The 14772-nt window shown below is 41.1% G+C and overlaps 1 protein-coding gene across 1 annotated transcript in view; it reads left to right on the forward strand.

Annotated features, from left to right (window-relative positions):
- The window catches only part of UST (uronyl 2-sulfotransferase), a 169713-nt gene that overhangs the window by 122775 nt on the left and 32166 nt on the right, over nt 1-14772 (forward strand). Inside the window, exons 6-7 of the mRNA XM_069786991.1 lie at nt 11376-11473; nt 13651-13808. Coding sequence (XP_069643092.1) covers nt 11376-11473; nt 13651-13808 — 256 coding nt within the window. The remainder of the gene's footprint in view (nt 1-11375; nt 11474-13650; nt 13809-14772) is intronic.

Genomic DNA, 14772 nt, shown 5'->3' on the forward strand with positions numbered 1-14772 from the left:
GACAGGCGAAAGGGTTGCTTCCCCTCCAGTGTCCTCTTGCCTTCCGATGTTCTTCAGCTTACCAGTGTCCTGAGCCAGACATTGCTTCCATATCTGTGTTTAGTAGCCCTTGATAGACCTTTCTTCTATGAATATATCTTTTTTATTTTCTTTTTTTTATCATGCTTTTGGGATTATTTTTTTAAACCCTGTTACACCTTTGTCATCCAGAGTATCCTATTGCAAGGACCGATGCATTTACCAGCACTGAATTTTTTCCAGCATTTTTTTGCCTAATCAGCATTATAGGGTCCTTCTATAACTTCTTGAGGTCAGATTTCTTATCTGCTCTCATTAATATTCCCTGAAAAATTTGCTACTTCACTGTTAACCCTTCTTTGTTATGCACAAGAGATGTCTCAGCACAGATGCTGTGCGACCCTACTCAGTGTCTCATTTGACTTCAGAAAACTAGCCATTTTATTCCTGTCCTTAGCTTCCTATCCTTTATCAGCCTCTCCTATATTTCCGCCCACCCCCCCCAAGAATTTAGGAACACAGGACTGCATTTATCACATCCTTAGTGACTGAATCAAAGACCTGTTGGAAGTTGGAGAGGCCCAGCTTTCTTTGGTGATGATTCTTCCCCTTGCTGGTTGTGTTCTTCATTACAGAGTCATCTAACACTAGCTGGTTCTGGCAGTCTTCTGTTCATTTTATCCATTTTCCCCTAAAGTGTCTTTGACTGTCACTTCAGTTCGAGACGCTTTTTTTTCCTGACTTACATGCTCTCTAGAGGGACCTTTTCTGTATGTGAAAGCATCCCAGATCTCCTGTCGTATTTTTTGTGACATGATTGTCCATTCTGAGCAATCTGTAATGCATATCACTGCTTAGTTGTGAGCAGGACTTGCTCTCAATACAGGACACGCTGAGTCTTAGTATTATAACGTGCTTGGCTGGACAAGCGAGGCTTTTAACATTAAGAGTGGTGTATTAGAGAGGTGATGATCTGCAGTGTTACACTATTATTTCCTCTGTATCTTCTCCAGTTTGGTTTTTAAAAAAATGTGTAGCAGAAATAGTTTCTGGGATCCAGCATTTCAAGTCAAACGGAAGATGCTGGGTTCGAGGAGCCAGGGACATGAAATTATTTCTTAATTCCCTCCATGGCGCTCTCTTGTTCAGATGAGAACATACATAGGCACCAGCAGGGTCTTCTCTGCTTTTCTTGGAGCTGAAAAAGCCTAGGTTAAAAACTGTTCTGGTTTAGGACTTCTAAGAAATTGAAGAGAGTCCAGAAGACAGTCTTAAAAAGCAACTACTGTAGGGAAATGTAAGTCTTCAGACGAGTAAAAATGTGCTATGAAAAGATGCCCTGCAGTTACTCCTTGTGTTCACCAAGATTAAGACAAAAAGGAGTTTCCTTAAATTACATTAAGGTATTTTCGTATCAGATGCTAGTAAAGGTTTTATGACAATAGCAGCAGTAAAGCACTACTACGAATTAGAGTGGATATGAATATTTTTATGAACAGATTGGACAAATGGCAACCCTGGTTTAGATAAACTTGGTACTCCCTTAGCAAAGGATGGACTAAAATGCTTCTCGATGCCCTGGGTCTTCTGTAGCAGCCTTTCTCGCCAGAACGGGCAGCAGCCGTGGCTGCGCTGCACCACCAGGGATGGTGAGACCACCCTGCCAGGAGAACCCTCACCCACCAGCTGCATCTCTGTCCACTTCCAGCCCGCTGACCTCAGCCTCGTAGTCCGCTCCAGGCTGAGGCTGTCATCTGTCGGAGAATAACTTTATCTGTGCTCCAGAGCTACCTTTTGTGAGCATAAATCGCTGGAAGTTGCCTGTTGACTCGCTGCTTTTCTCACAGGCATCTCTTAGCTAGGGTACAGCAGCACTGCATCACGGAGGGCTGAGAAATCCTTGAGGTGGGGGGTATTTCCTGCTCAGCGTTTGCAGAATTGAATATATGCCATCCCTAATTGACTTTATTAAGGGTCATCAACCGAGCAGACTAATTTTCCAGGTTCTTTTATGAAAAGGTGTTAGTAAACAGAATTAACAGATGCACTGTCTCCCTGCTGTTAGTTGCCACTGGGATTCATTCTTGATTGCAGCATAATGGTCTGTATTTTTGGTCTTCCCTGGATCTGTGCCCTCTGTAACAGGATGGTTATTTAATGCTTATACACTTCTTCCAGCTGGCAGGCACTCTCCCTTTTTTTGGCATCATTTCTTTCTATTTTTTTCATATATTTTCCATACTAAGATGGTTTGAGGTGAAAAATACAAAAGTGATGGTAAAGAAAGATAGGAGAAGGTGCCTACTTAACAACTATGAAGTGTTTGCGTTCTAATTGGTCTAATATGATTTCTGATAACAGAGAGAAATATATCCACCTACCTATTTCTTTGATGTGGTACATCATTATAAGTTAGAAAATTGGGATCTGCAAATGTGCTTAATGTTTGTCACATCTAAATAGTAGCATTGTGGGCATAGTTCATCACCTCTGCTATGTTAATGCCAGCAAAATTTTGTATATGAATGAACAATTTATGCCTGCACTAAATGAAAATGTCGACGGTTAGCAGAAGACACTGTTTTGTTAGCCGCTGCTTCACTTGCTAAGATGCCAGGAAGAAGAGCTGAATACATTGTTGGCAGAAAAGCCAGGCAAATTAGCCCAGCCAAAAGAGTCCGTCAAAAAGAAAAAAGTGGGAATTAAACTTGGCAGGCTATTTGCTTATGTGCTCTGGGGGAAAAAATGAAAAACACGTATTTTGCCAGAAAAAAGTGGAAAGTCAATTAAAAAAACAACCCCAGAATTATCCTCCACCAAAAAAAAACCCCAAAAACCAAGGAAATCTATGCTGATGTCAGGACAGCACAAACTGAATCTAAGCAAGCCATAGGCTACCCTAACCTAGCTTTAAAAAGTCAAGTTTCCTCATTAAAGCACAATTAAGAGAAGACTTAACTGAACCAGCCTTCGTATCCTAACAATTTGAAAATACTTTTTTATCTTTTTCTCCAGATCTTCATAATAGAATTTTCTCTTGAATAATCGTACTCTTACAGTACGGGCTTTTTTAATTATAGAAAAAATATCTCATACTATGAAACAAAATGAAGTTTCATTAACTTGCAAGTATAAAAGTCTAGGCTACTGATGCAGTTAATCAGGGAGAGTATTTGAGGAGAGCAATAGAAGATGTATATATTCCTTATTATACTCTCTCTACTGATATTTAGGGTTGATCTCAGGTCATCCATAGTTGCCAAGGGTGCTGTAAGCTTCCCATCCCCTCTCTCAAATGCAGCATTAATGCGCTACCCTGGAGCGTGTGAAATAGAAATATTAGTATAAGTCTGTAAGCTGTCCTTGTAACCATAGGTGAAGAAAGCTTAGCAGAAAGCTATGGGGATTTATGGCATTGCTGCTACTCGGTGGTGCAGTGTGGTGGTGTGCTTTGCACACCCCAAAGAAACGGAACAGCAAGGAGGTGACCGTATGTGTTTAGCTTAAAGCCATTTTTGTCTGTGAGAACAGCAGTCACATCTACTCAAACCTTTAAGTTTGGATGCTGTTTTGGGTACAGAGGTAAGTTCAGTTTCGATCTAAACAGGTTAATTGGTGAAAACTCATTCCCTGGAGATGAAATTGAAAAAAACCCATATATTTCCAGGCTTTCCAATGTTTTATCACAAGTACCAGAAATACTTTTAAATTTTATTTTCTCAAGTCAACTAAGCACCTGCAGGCAGCTCCCTCCACCCTTTCTCAAGAGGGGTGGTGGACTTACCCCTGCCTGGAGGGAAGGAGAACTCTCTAGCCTGTCCTCTCCATCCATCACGTCTCTGAGCTGGAGACTCGTAAGAGGTAAGTGTAGCAGTCCTGCTCATGAGAGGGAGTGCCATGCTAGAGAATGAACAAAAATTCTTCTTTTCCTTTCATTTTATTTAGGTTAAACATTGGAGAACTAGGGGTTTTTTTCAAGTTTCTAAAGTGCATTTTTCTTTTAAGAAAGATTTTTCGAAGCAGAGACCTTTATGTTCCCCACATTTTTAATATATTTTTTTCTTGTATACATGGTTGACTGGCTTCAAGCCAACATATTGGTGTGACTTGCTACCCAGACCAGCAATGCCAGAGAGGGAGCTTGCTCTCAGAGAGGGAACAAAATGTCTTTGGAGCCCTTTGGCTTGCAGTAGCCTAGCTAGATGGCTGATACGGAGAAGAGCTGATGTATGGGCACTCGAGAGTTGCCTCTGTCCGTAGGTATCTGTTGTTTCCCCAGGACAACTGTGTATGTGTTAACTTTTCATAAGGGTCTTTTCAAAAATAGCCCAGTGAACAATCAGGAAAACATAGCAGGATCCAATCCTCCCCAGTTGTCCTCATTGCTTCCTTGGGGACTCCCTGGGGGCTTTCTGCAAGACGCCGGGTTGGCCTTTGTAGCCCTTGGCTACTGACAGCGTGCTGCCACTGCTCCTCAGTCCCTGGGACTTTCGTTCGCCCACAGGAAAGCCAGCCATCTACAAGAGAGAGACTTCATCGGAACTCGTAGGTAAACACCCCCGCGTGTCAAAGCGAGTGGCTGACTAATGATTTGCTGACAGAAGAAGTGGTTGTAGAAAGCATCTGAAGAATCGGAAAAGAGAATGGAAGAGAGCCTGTTTCCAGATAATACAAAGCAAAAAATTATTTGGAGGCAAAAATCCCCAATGCATTTATAAGAGCACATTGCTTTGTTTTACAGGACAGCTTCTTTAAATAAGAAAGCTGGAGGACAGCAGCTTGAATCAAATGAGCTGGCTCTACAGGGTGATTTTGCTCATCCAACACGCTGCTGCTAGGAGTCCCTGAAACTTTCTAAAGGATATTCTTCTGGTCTCCTGCGTAGGCTGTTACGCTGTCTCCTTCTCTAGTAGTGCACTGGGCCTTACAGAAGTATGGGTGATAAGAGGGCTCTTTTCTTCTCTTCATTCTCCAGTTGCTTTTGCTGCTGCTTTTTATCAAATACATGATTTAGCTGAAGGCAAAGAGCATTTTGTTGAAGAAATGGTAATGAGGGTTTTCTGGGAATTAGAGATCAAGGATTTTTTTTTTTTTTAAAGCACATTTCAACTCCTGACAATTTTGTGGAGGAAAGGAACTTGAATACCTGCAAAGGTGTGAAATGTCTGTGCAGCCTTTGAAGAGCTGTACAAAAGCCTTCAGAAGTGTATCTCTTCAAAAACAGACATGCCAAGCAAGAAAGAGTTGAAAGGAATGTTATCTGTGTCTGAAAACTAGTTTTAAAATGCAAACCTTAGCTCAGCTTTCAAACGTACTATTTGTCGAAGGTAAAGCAAGATACCTCTTGACCTTTAAGCAGGAAAGTGATGGTTAAAGCCAGCTAGAAGGGGTTGTCTTTGGGGAGCACAGCCCAAGCTCTTTGGAGCCCCAGGCACTTCTCTGTTTCGTGCTCCAGTCTGCTGTAGCATCCGTCTTCACAGGGCAGACCTAAACCTGTTGCATGGACCCACCAGAGGATTAGCCTTTACTGGATGTCTCTCATAGCTGTGGTCGTCTCTTTCGCAGCAGTTGAGATCCTCTTCAGGATGAAACGCGAGTCCTGCCTCTGCTGTCTCACCAGTAACTACACAAGATCTGCCAGGTAGCTAAAAACAGAGAAGTCCCTGGCACCTGTGGATTTCACAGTGCCACAGAAGATGATGCTGGGAGCGTGGGTGGCTCTTGTGGCAGCAGCAGCATTTGGGCGTAGGGGGACAGTCGGTGCCGGGGTGAAATGGCCGTGCGCTCTAGTGACTGTTTCCCAGTTGTTGCAATGACCACGTTGGCAAAATGACTAAAAGAAAGGAACGTGGCAACTGAAGTCATTAAACATGGCCTTCGTCACCCCGAGGGGGACCTGCCCTGCACAGCTGGAGTGCAGCAGCGGTGGCATCGCGGCATTTCCATGAGCAAGCCCCACGTTGTTCACTCTTCTGGTAGAAGACGAGAAGGCAACCGAGGGAAAGAAAAGGGTTTCTGTTGCTTTTTGAGCTGGTGGAGCCTGCACAGGACTGAAGGGGCAATCACAGCTGGTGCAGGGGTTGTTTGGGGACAGAAACCCATGTTTCAGTTAGCTAGATCAGCTCTGCCATCTCATGGAGCTTCTCCCCAAAGTGCCCACTGCTCGCTGTGCAGCCTGCCACTGGTGTCCCAATAGACTAGTCCAGCTCGCTGTCATCTCCAGAGGACCATCACCCCACCCAGGTTGGCCCAATCCACCCCGCCTGGCAGCCCTCCTTGGAGGGGCTCAGTACCACAATAGCACGGGCTGGGAAACGCTTGGCTTTGGCTGTGTTGTCCAGTGCTGGTTTGGGAAGTGATGCCCAGCACCCACCCACCCCACAGCAATCTGCTGCCGGTGCCGTTAGCATAGGTGCACGAAGAAGTAGCAAATGCCACCAGAATTTGAAAGAAAGAGTTCATCTTGCTGCTGTGTGGCTCTAGTTACCCAAATACTTGGTTGAGATTGAATAGAAACATTAAATTGTCACCTGATGAAGTAAAAACCTCTCTAATTAGGCTTTAAAATACATTGCATTATAGTTTATTTTCCATAAAAATATGTAAATAATTAGTGCTTCTAAATGAGATTTAGTAAGTCATGGTACGTTTATATTTGAAAGCCTTCATGCCAACTATACTTTGACTTTTCAATGTCTTTCTGGAGCCTTACAAAGTAGAAAGTTGTGCTTTTCCTTCTTTCATGTCATATTTATGCTCGTGAGCCCTTTTCTGAGCTGTCATGTTTACATTTTCTTTCCCATCTCTCTGTGGCCACCCAGAGCTCCCTAGTGGGGTCAGAGAAAGCAGAGGATTTTTTTTTTATTTTTTTTCTCAGTGTAGTTGTATTTAGTTCATATGATGCAATGCTGTCCTCAGGATGTAACGGTCAGTTTGACCTCCTTGCAAACACAGAGCAAATATGTGAGAAAACATTTTACAAGCCACGAGAGGATTCTTGGGGGCTCTCAGCAGAGCAGAATAATTTTCCTTGGCTGGCGACAGTGAAGACTAGACTGTGCCGCTGACCATAGCAGCGTATGAAGAACAGCCTTATAAACAGCAAAAGTCACCACAGACTGGGCTCACTCACTGGTTTTTTCCACATCGTTTTATCTTATTTCATTTTATGGAAACTTGAAAGATATTTATTTAGGTCACTACTTCCTCTGTAGCCTTCATGACACCCTTCAACTTCACATCTGCAACCTTCAGACTTAAGGAGGGAGCATGCACCATGGCTGGGCTGTAAGCAGGGTCTCCTGATTTCGCAGAAGTTGCAGTATCCCACAAGGGCAGGGCATGGAAAGACAACATGTTGTATTTTTCATATCGATTGTGAGAGAAAGGCCATTTTTATGGCTTCCCATAGATTAATGGATGATTAATGGAAAAATATTTGCAAGGCATGTATGTGTTTGAGTTATGATTCCTCATTTTAAATTGTTAGGGATACTAAGAATTGCCGTACAACCGTGGCAGAATCTGGTGTTTCTGTTTAGGATTAAGAAAAAGGGAATGCTTTGAAGCCCAAGAGTTATCTCTTCTTTTAAAAAACTTAGGTGTTCCTTCTACTGGACAAAAAAAGTTATTAATTCCCCCAGTACTCTTGAGATTTTGTATTAGGAGGGGGAAAAAAAATCAAGCTCTCAAATCTAAGGTCACATCTTTTTGTATATGGTACAGTATTTGCCATGAGTTAAAGACATTAACTTAAGTAAATTGTTTATTCTTCTACAAAAAATACTTTAAAGTTCACTCTTTTTGTGGTAGCATTAAAATTCCCAAAGGAATTTCATATCCATGAATTTTTTTTAATCAAGTGCCAACTGCCTCTTATGATATGTATGAGCTCACTATGGCAAGTGAAACAGTTTGTTATTAACTTTAAAAAAATATATTCATAACACACCTTTGATATATTTCTGATACATCAGTAGTCTGGCTCGTTGACAGATTAATAGATTAGGGCACATTGTGATTTTTATGTGAAAGACAATTTTACACAAGAAGATAGTAGACATTACCAATTTACCATTTCAGCCAAAATTGTTAACAGCAACAGAAAAATATAGTACTATTAAAAAGAAAGATGGTTTCTGTTGTTACTTGCAGCCCCAGGGCCGGTTCCCAGGTGTCCCTCTGCCCTGCTGGAGACAGAAGCCCAGCGGGACGTGAGCAGTGTGGATCATAGCCAGCAGCTGAGGAATAACATAAAATTCCTCTTTCTTTATTGTGGAGGGGTATGATCAAAGTAGCTGTGTGTGTTTCTTTCAGTGTCTTTCCTGGCTGTGTTAGAATATAATTTTTTTTACACTCCAGCGTAAATCACTCCAGTGATTTAAATAAGCAAGGCTGTCATCTGTCACCTTGCAATTTTTTGTCTCATGTAAAAACCTTTCTGCCCTGAAAGATCTGTGTCCTGCTGGGAAAACATGCTCTTACTGGGAAATGTGGCATTAATGTTGCTTAGGATAACAGAATAACGCCGCCTAGAATAATGTCATTTCACCTTAGCTTTCCGTGCTCAGAAAAAAACCAGAAATTCCTGTAAGTCCTGCTAGCAACCAGAGAGCGGCTTCCTGTAGGTGTGTTTAAGTTTTGTAATGACTAGCGCACCTCAGGCCAACCTTTCTTTCGCCCCACTTCTTGGTTAAAAACTGATTTCACATCTCATGGAGCTGCATAATTATCATCAAGTAAAATCTTCTCTGAGGGGATGGATGGTGGCTGGTGATTTATTTCACAGGATTATGAATATGGTAAAATAAGAAAGGCAAGCAGGTGCTGCAAATGCATCAGGACCCTCCAGCAGCTGTAATACAAATCACAGCGGTGGTGGTAAACGGAGACTGGAAAGGGGCAGTACTTCTACAGTGGAGAAAACCTGGTGCTTCTGATGTCAGGAACGTGAAATGTGTGCCCTTGTGTGGTGAAAAATTGTAGGTTTGTATGAAAGCATACCTGGCTTTTATCTTAAACCTTGAGTGCATCAGCAAGGAGGGGGAAGATTTTTCCCTCTCACCCTTCGGCATTCCTTCCATAAATCAAATTCGAACGGAATTGCCACTCGATAGTTTAGACTAGTGCTGCCGCAGTTGTTTCAGTGATCCTACAACAGTCTACCCTAAAAAGGAATACTAAAAATCTCTTTTTGACTAAATATAAGCTGATCGCTTGTTAAAGCTGCAGGATTTTCCACGTGAATTTACATTGCTTTTATTGTATGGATGTTTCTCAGACCGTATTAATCAAATATTGTTTTCAGAATGACAAGAAGGTCCCTGTTACACTTCTGTGTTGGGTATTGATACTTACTTATCTCAGGGAATATTTTCTGACTCACTGTATTCATTATTCTTGCAAAGAAACTGTAAGTTTCTTTGTTGTGAGGTAATGTCTGTTCATCTTTGTATGGGAGTAAGAAAAGAGGAATGGTTCTTGGTTGGGTGTTACTAATTGTTTTTAAATCTTACGTAGGTGTTTCTGCCTTTCAATTAGTCCATCAATCAAGTGCAAGCTGGCTTAGACGTACTTTAAAGTATTGCCAGGACAATATTTCAGATTTTTTAAAATCCAAGCAATTTATGAATTCATTGCAGGTCTCTGCAGGTTCTTACAGAAACCAAAAATACGTATCCCTGAAAACATCTCCGGTGGTGTCTATAGTAAAAGTACAATAAACCTTTAAAGAAGTGCAATTTTTAATTCATGTTAAAAAAACCCTATTGGGGTGATAGGAGGGACACATTGCCTGTGCCACCTTGCTGTCCCACCAGTAGATTTCTTAGTAATATTCATACCATTGAGAATGGGGGGCTGGTTAGCTTCAGCTCAGAAGCTTGAATGTCAAAATTCAGGTCTTGACCATAAATCTTCTGGAATGTATTTAAGGCAAGCCCTTCTCAGTATGCTTGAATACATGGGGGAGCAGGGGAGATGGGTTCTTTGTATCCCAATTGGCAATTTTTATGTTGCTTTCTTTGATGGTTCCTCACCATGTGATTTACTTCCCAGCCCAGGATCTTCTGATGTGCTTATAAAATCTGAATCACATGAGTGTAAGACAGACGAGGAAACAGGAATGTACTTGAAAAGGCTTATGGACCCAAATGTGACACTTGTGGGAAGAGCTTTTCTGCACTGAGGTCTCAGAAGCGGATGCTGCGGCTGGAGGCCGGTACCCCACGCGGCCCCAGGAGAGCAGGGGACGCTCTCCATGTCTCCCCCGCTGCTGAGCACTTCTGTCTTGCCAGGGGCACGTTGCCCACTGAAGTGTTCTCCATTGCATTTTATTTACTTCATGAAGTATGGATTTGATTAGTCATTGATTTGATATTGGTGTGCATCAAGCCTATTGCATTATAAAAGCACGCGTCTTTAAGTAAGAATGAAGGTTGCTTTGCAAAGATGAGATCCTTTTATCTTTGCTTATGTTGTCTTGTGCTGGGGGTTTTTTTTGCCCCGTACGTCTCTTCGGAGTCAGTGGGTCTGCTTGCAGAGTAAGGGTCTGTTAGACTAGATAAGGATAGTGGAATTCAATCCCACTTGCAGGTACATTTATTATTGTGCTAGAGTAAAGCTAGAAATGGAATATAGTTCCTCAGGGTTCAGTAGCTATGCCTAGTCTTTGAAAAATGATAAATAGCTCCTAATTAGATGAATGACAAATCAGGAAAATGATAAATACTTTCTAATAAGCCCTTTTCTCAGTGGGAGTTTACACAACAGGCTCAATTCTGAACATCTGAGGAATGTACAGAATTGTAATCAAAAGTGATGTATGTTTTTATATCAAGAGTAAGCTGTGCGAGTTACAGCTTATGTTTGTTCATTCCAGTCATTGAATGAAGCAGAATAAAAAAAAAAAGAAAATAATTGTTGTCTCAATTTGATTTATTCTGGCTACTTCAGGTTTCCCCCAGGGTGTATTTAGAAGAAAGAAGAGTCTGAAAATAATCTCCTGAATATTTTAAATGTAACTCAGTATGCAAGTTGATCCACGTGTCCCGCTTTGAATCATGCAGTAATCTCAATATAACAATTGTGTTACTTGCAGCAAGGAAAAAAAAAAATATGTTTTTTGCATGCTAGGACAAAATGGCTTCCCCCAAAAAAACTTTTTAATGATATTTAGAAGTGCATAGATGAACCTGTAGATGACTTTTAAAGTATTTGTTATAGCCTCAGCACAATTCTTTGTCTCTGAGATGACTGTATAAAGTATGAGATAAAGAAAAAACTTCTTAATAGAGAAAGGAAAATGCATTATTAAACCTCTTTTTTTTTTTTTTTTTTCTTTCCTCCCTCCCCCACAGGACATTAATGTATGTATCCTTGAAAACTACCCTGAATGTTCCAATCCCAGGTTATTTTACATCATACCATATTTCTGTGGACAGCATCCAAGATGCAGGTAAATATATACAAGGTATCCCAATTTGTTCAGCAATAGCTATTGCCAACAATTTGTCAGAAACTGGTAATAAAGAGGCAGCAGTTGTTTGAAGTACAAGAGAAAAGTATAAGTACAAGTGTAGCACTGTATGTGGTAACTGCCTGCATATAGTTTGGAATAAGGAGGGTAAGGCAAATGTAGTACTATTCTTTTTTCTTGATTTAATATGTGAATAATTCCTCAAATCTGGATGTGTTTACATGGATTGTTTTGGGGGGGGTTGGCAAGGTGAGAATTGCAGTGACCATATGTGCTTGTTACTCATTTTACCTCACTGTAATTTTGTAATATGTGTTTTAGCTCTGCTCAGATGCTCATATCAGGTCTATACATGAGGAATTCCAGGTTTCTATGTCCATGTAAGAAATAGTAATCATGCTTAGAACTATGTAAAGTGCAGCCTCCTACTCTGTAATTGAGCTAGCTCATTTTAAATGTGTCTGCACCATTCTCGTACATATGTGAATAATTTTAAATACCTTCTTGTTTTCAAATACTTTTGTATTGTTGGTCACAGCATGTTCTTTATTAGGTTTGTTCAACTTCAAGGTATTCTATTTATTTATTGTTACTGCTTCTCCATAGTGGAACAACTGCACATGTTTTCAAAAATTTCTTTCTACAGCCATACTTTTTTGTAGCAGTAATAACAAGTGAAAGTGTCTTCCTTCTTGCATCTCTAAGTATCTTTGCTGTAAAATCCTGCTTTAGTTTTTTGACATAAGTGAAGTTATGATTAAGAAGCAAAACAGATTCATGACTTCATTTTCATTACACATTTTTTTCTTAATGTATTTTGGCCTCATTTGCAAATGCTTATGGTTGCACCTTGAACTTGTGTGCATGAGTAATCCCATTAACAACACTCACATACCTGAATACTTCCACAACATACCTCTGCGAGGTTCCCAAGCAGTATATTGAAGTAGTGTTTTGTAGCTTGTTATAGATCTGTCTCCTGTCATGCCCTTGCACTTCCTTCAGCTAATTGCAAGTCACACAAGGAGCTGCAAGGAGGTTCGTAGTATTTGTTAGGACACTTTGCTCTTCCAGAAAATGGATCACTGCACAGAAAGTGGAAGAGAATGAAAAACCTGCTCCAAGTCTGCTTTAGTAGGTGTGTAAAGCAGTAAGTTTTTCCACATCACCAAAAGAGCTTCTGACAAATGTTGTTGAATTCCCTGTTGCATAGAGTTTGCAATAGCCTAATGGAGTTAGGGAAGAGGTGTGATCTCCAGCCACTCTCAGGTAGCATGTGTGACTCGGATGTTCATCATACCAGCTGGAGCCTGTGAAAAAGCTGATTTCCTTTAGTTTGGGGCACTGGCATTATATCCCCTATCAATACGAATGCTGACTGCTGCTCCCAGGACATAATTAACATGAGTTAGTCTAAGGGATTTAGGATTCATATGCTTGTCTAACTAAATTGTGCTTCTAAGAAACTATGAGAGAAGCATAAAGATGCACTCGTGTCCTGCCAGCTTCTCCTACTGGGGGAAAAGATAGAGTAACCCTAAACTGATCTTCAAAACCAGTGTCAGTCAGAACAAACAAATGCAAGTCCTGTAGCAGAGCCGCAGGGCAGTCAGGGGTGGTAGCAGGGAAGGGGAAGCTCATGGAGACTTTGGCAAAAGTTAAAAGGAAGGACAAGGTGGGAAACAGCCTGGTAGCCTCCTGTGTGGTATTCGCTGGGTAACAGCAGGCAATGATTGCTCGCAGCAGTTCTCCTGAGGTGGTTCAAGGACACCGCCACCCCTTAGCACCCTTCATCACCCAAGGAAGTCATTCCTCCCGTGAGACAGGTCATGGCTTCCAAGTTGAAATACAGACGTTCACGAGTTTGAGCTTATAAATAACTTGATGAAAGACATCTTCAGAATGGAGTACTTCCACGCAGTGATTCACTTCCTTTTAATGTGATCTTGTTTTTACATGCCAAACCAATTCTAGATGTTGTGCGGAAAAGCTCAGTAAGCCACTTGGGTTTGGGGGGGCGGGGGTATATTCTGTTAGAAGTACAGCACTGAATATTGTTTGATTCAGTTGTGTTCTTGGCTTGAATTTCTGAAGTAAATGCATCTTTAAACTTTTTTTTTCTCTCCTCCCTCTCTCTCTCCATTAATGTCATACAGGGAGCCTGGTGAATGGGCCCTTGAAAGAGCAAAGCTGAACGTTAATGAAAATTTTCTGCTTGTGGGCATTCTGGAGGAGTTGGAGGATGTGCTGCTTTTATTAGAAAGATTCTTACCTCATTATTTCAAGGATGTGCTTAGCATCTACAAAAACCCAGGTAACTTTTTCCATTAAAAAGCTATTCTTACAGGAACTTTGGCAAAATCTGCATGGCTGCTGAAAGGTATGTGTTGTCTTGCTTATTCAGTGAAGAGATTTATCTCCCTTTTGGGGAGCAGATGTGATTGATGGGGAAGGCTACTTATTCTGCTTTTATTCTTAATGTTACTGTGTGGTTTTCATTCCTGGGCAAGCACTTGGTGCTCCAGTGGTCTTGCCACATGCCAGAAGGCTTCTCTTTTACCACTGGAGTGGCCTTTTCTTCTTTTAATTCTGTCATACTCAGCTCTCAAATAATACTGTCAAAATATTCTCAAAATGGTGTCATCAATATCTGCCTAAGTAAACCTTCAAGAAATGGTTTGGGGAGCTGAATGCTTTGGAGATTCTCCAGTACCAGGATATTTATTTTCCCTCAGCCTTGACTAAGAGTTGAAGTGACATCAACATTCAGTTAAACTGAGTTTAGGTAAAGTACAAATAAGAACATGTATTTACAGCACTTTAAGTACAAAGCATGCTGAGGAAAAAAGCTTGGGAGACGGGTTTCTGTCAGTAGCCAGGAATTATGCATGACTGTCCACCAATCCCTGCTTGCAGGATGCATCTTTGAAAATTTTGTATTCAGCGATGATATAGATATTATAGGGAAAGTGTGGCATTCCTCCTCTGAACATCATTTCAGTAGGTCATTACCTGCTTGCAGTAAGGCAGTTAAGGCAGCTCTTTCGAAGGTATGAGTGTTAATTTGTTGTGGTACTATATCCAGCCATAGAGCTAATTTGCTCAATAACAGACATAAGGAGAGCGTGGTATGGTATTGACATGAGAGCAGGGCCCAATTTTGGATCAGTTATTTCTCTTTGTAAATTAAAAAATAAAAAGACATATGTTTGTAGTATGTGGAGGTCTTCCTAAATGTTTGCACAATTCAGTCTCCAGGGTTTTCCCATGGGGATGTT

Source organism: Haliaeetus albicilla, chromosome 7, assembly GCF_947461875.1.
Source record: "Haliaeetus albicilla chromosome 7, bHalAlb1.1, whole genome shotgun sequence".
NCBI classification, from domain to species: Eukaryota; Metazoa; Chordata; class Aves; order Accipitriformes; family Accipitridae; genus Haliaeetus; species Haliaeetus albicilla.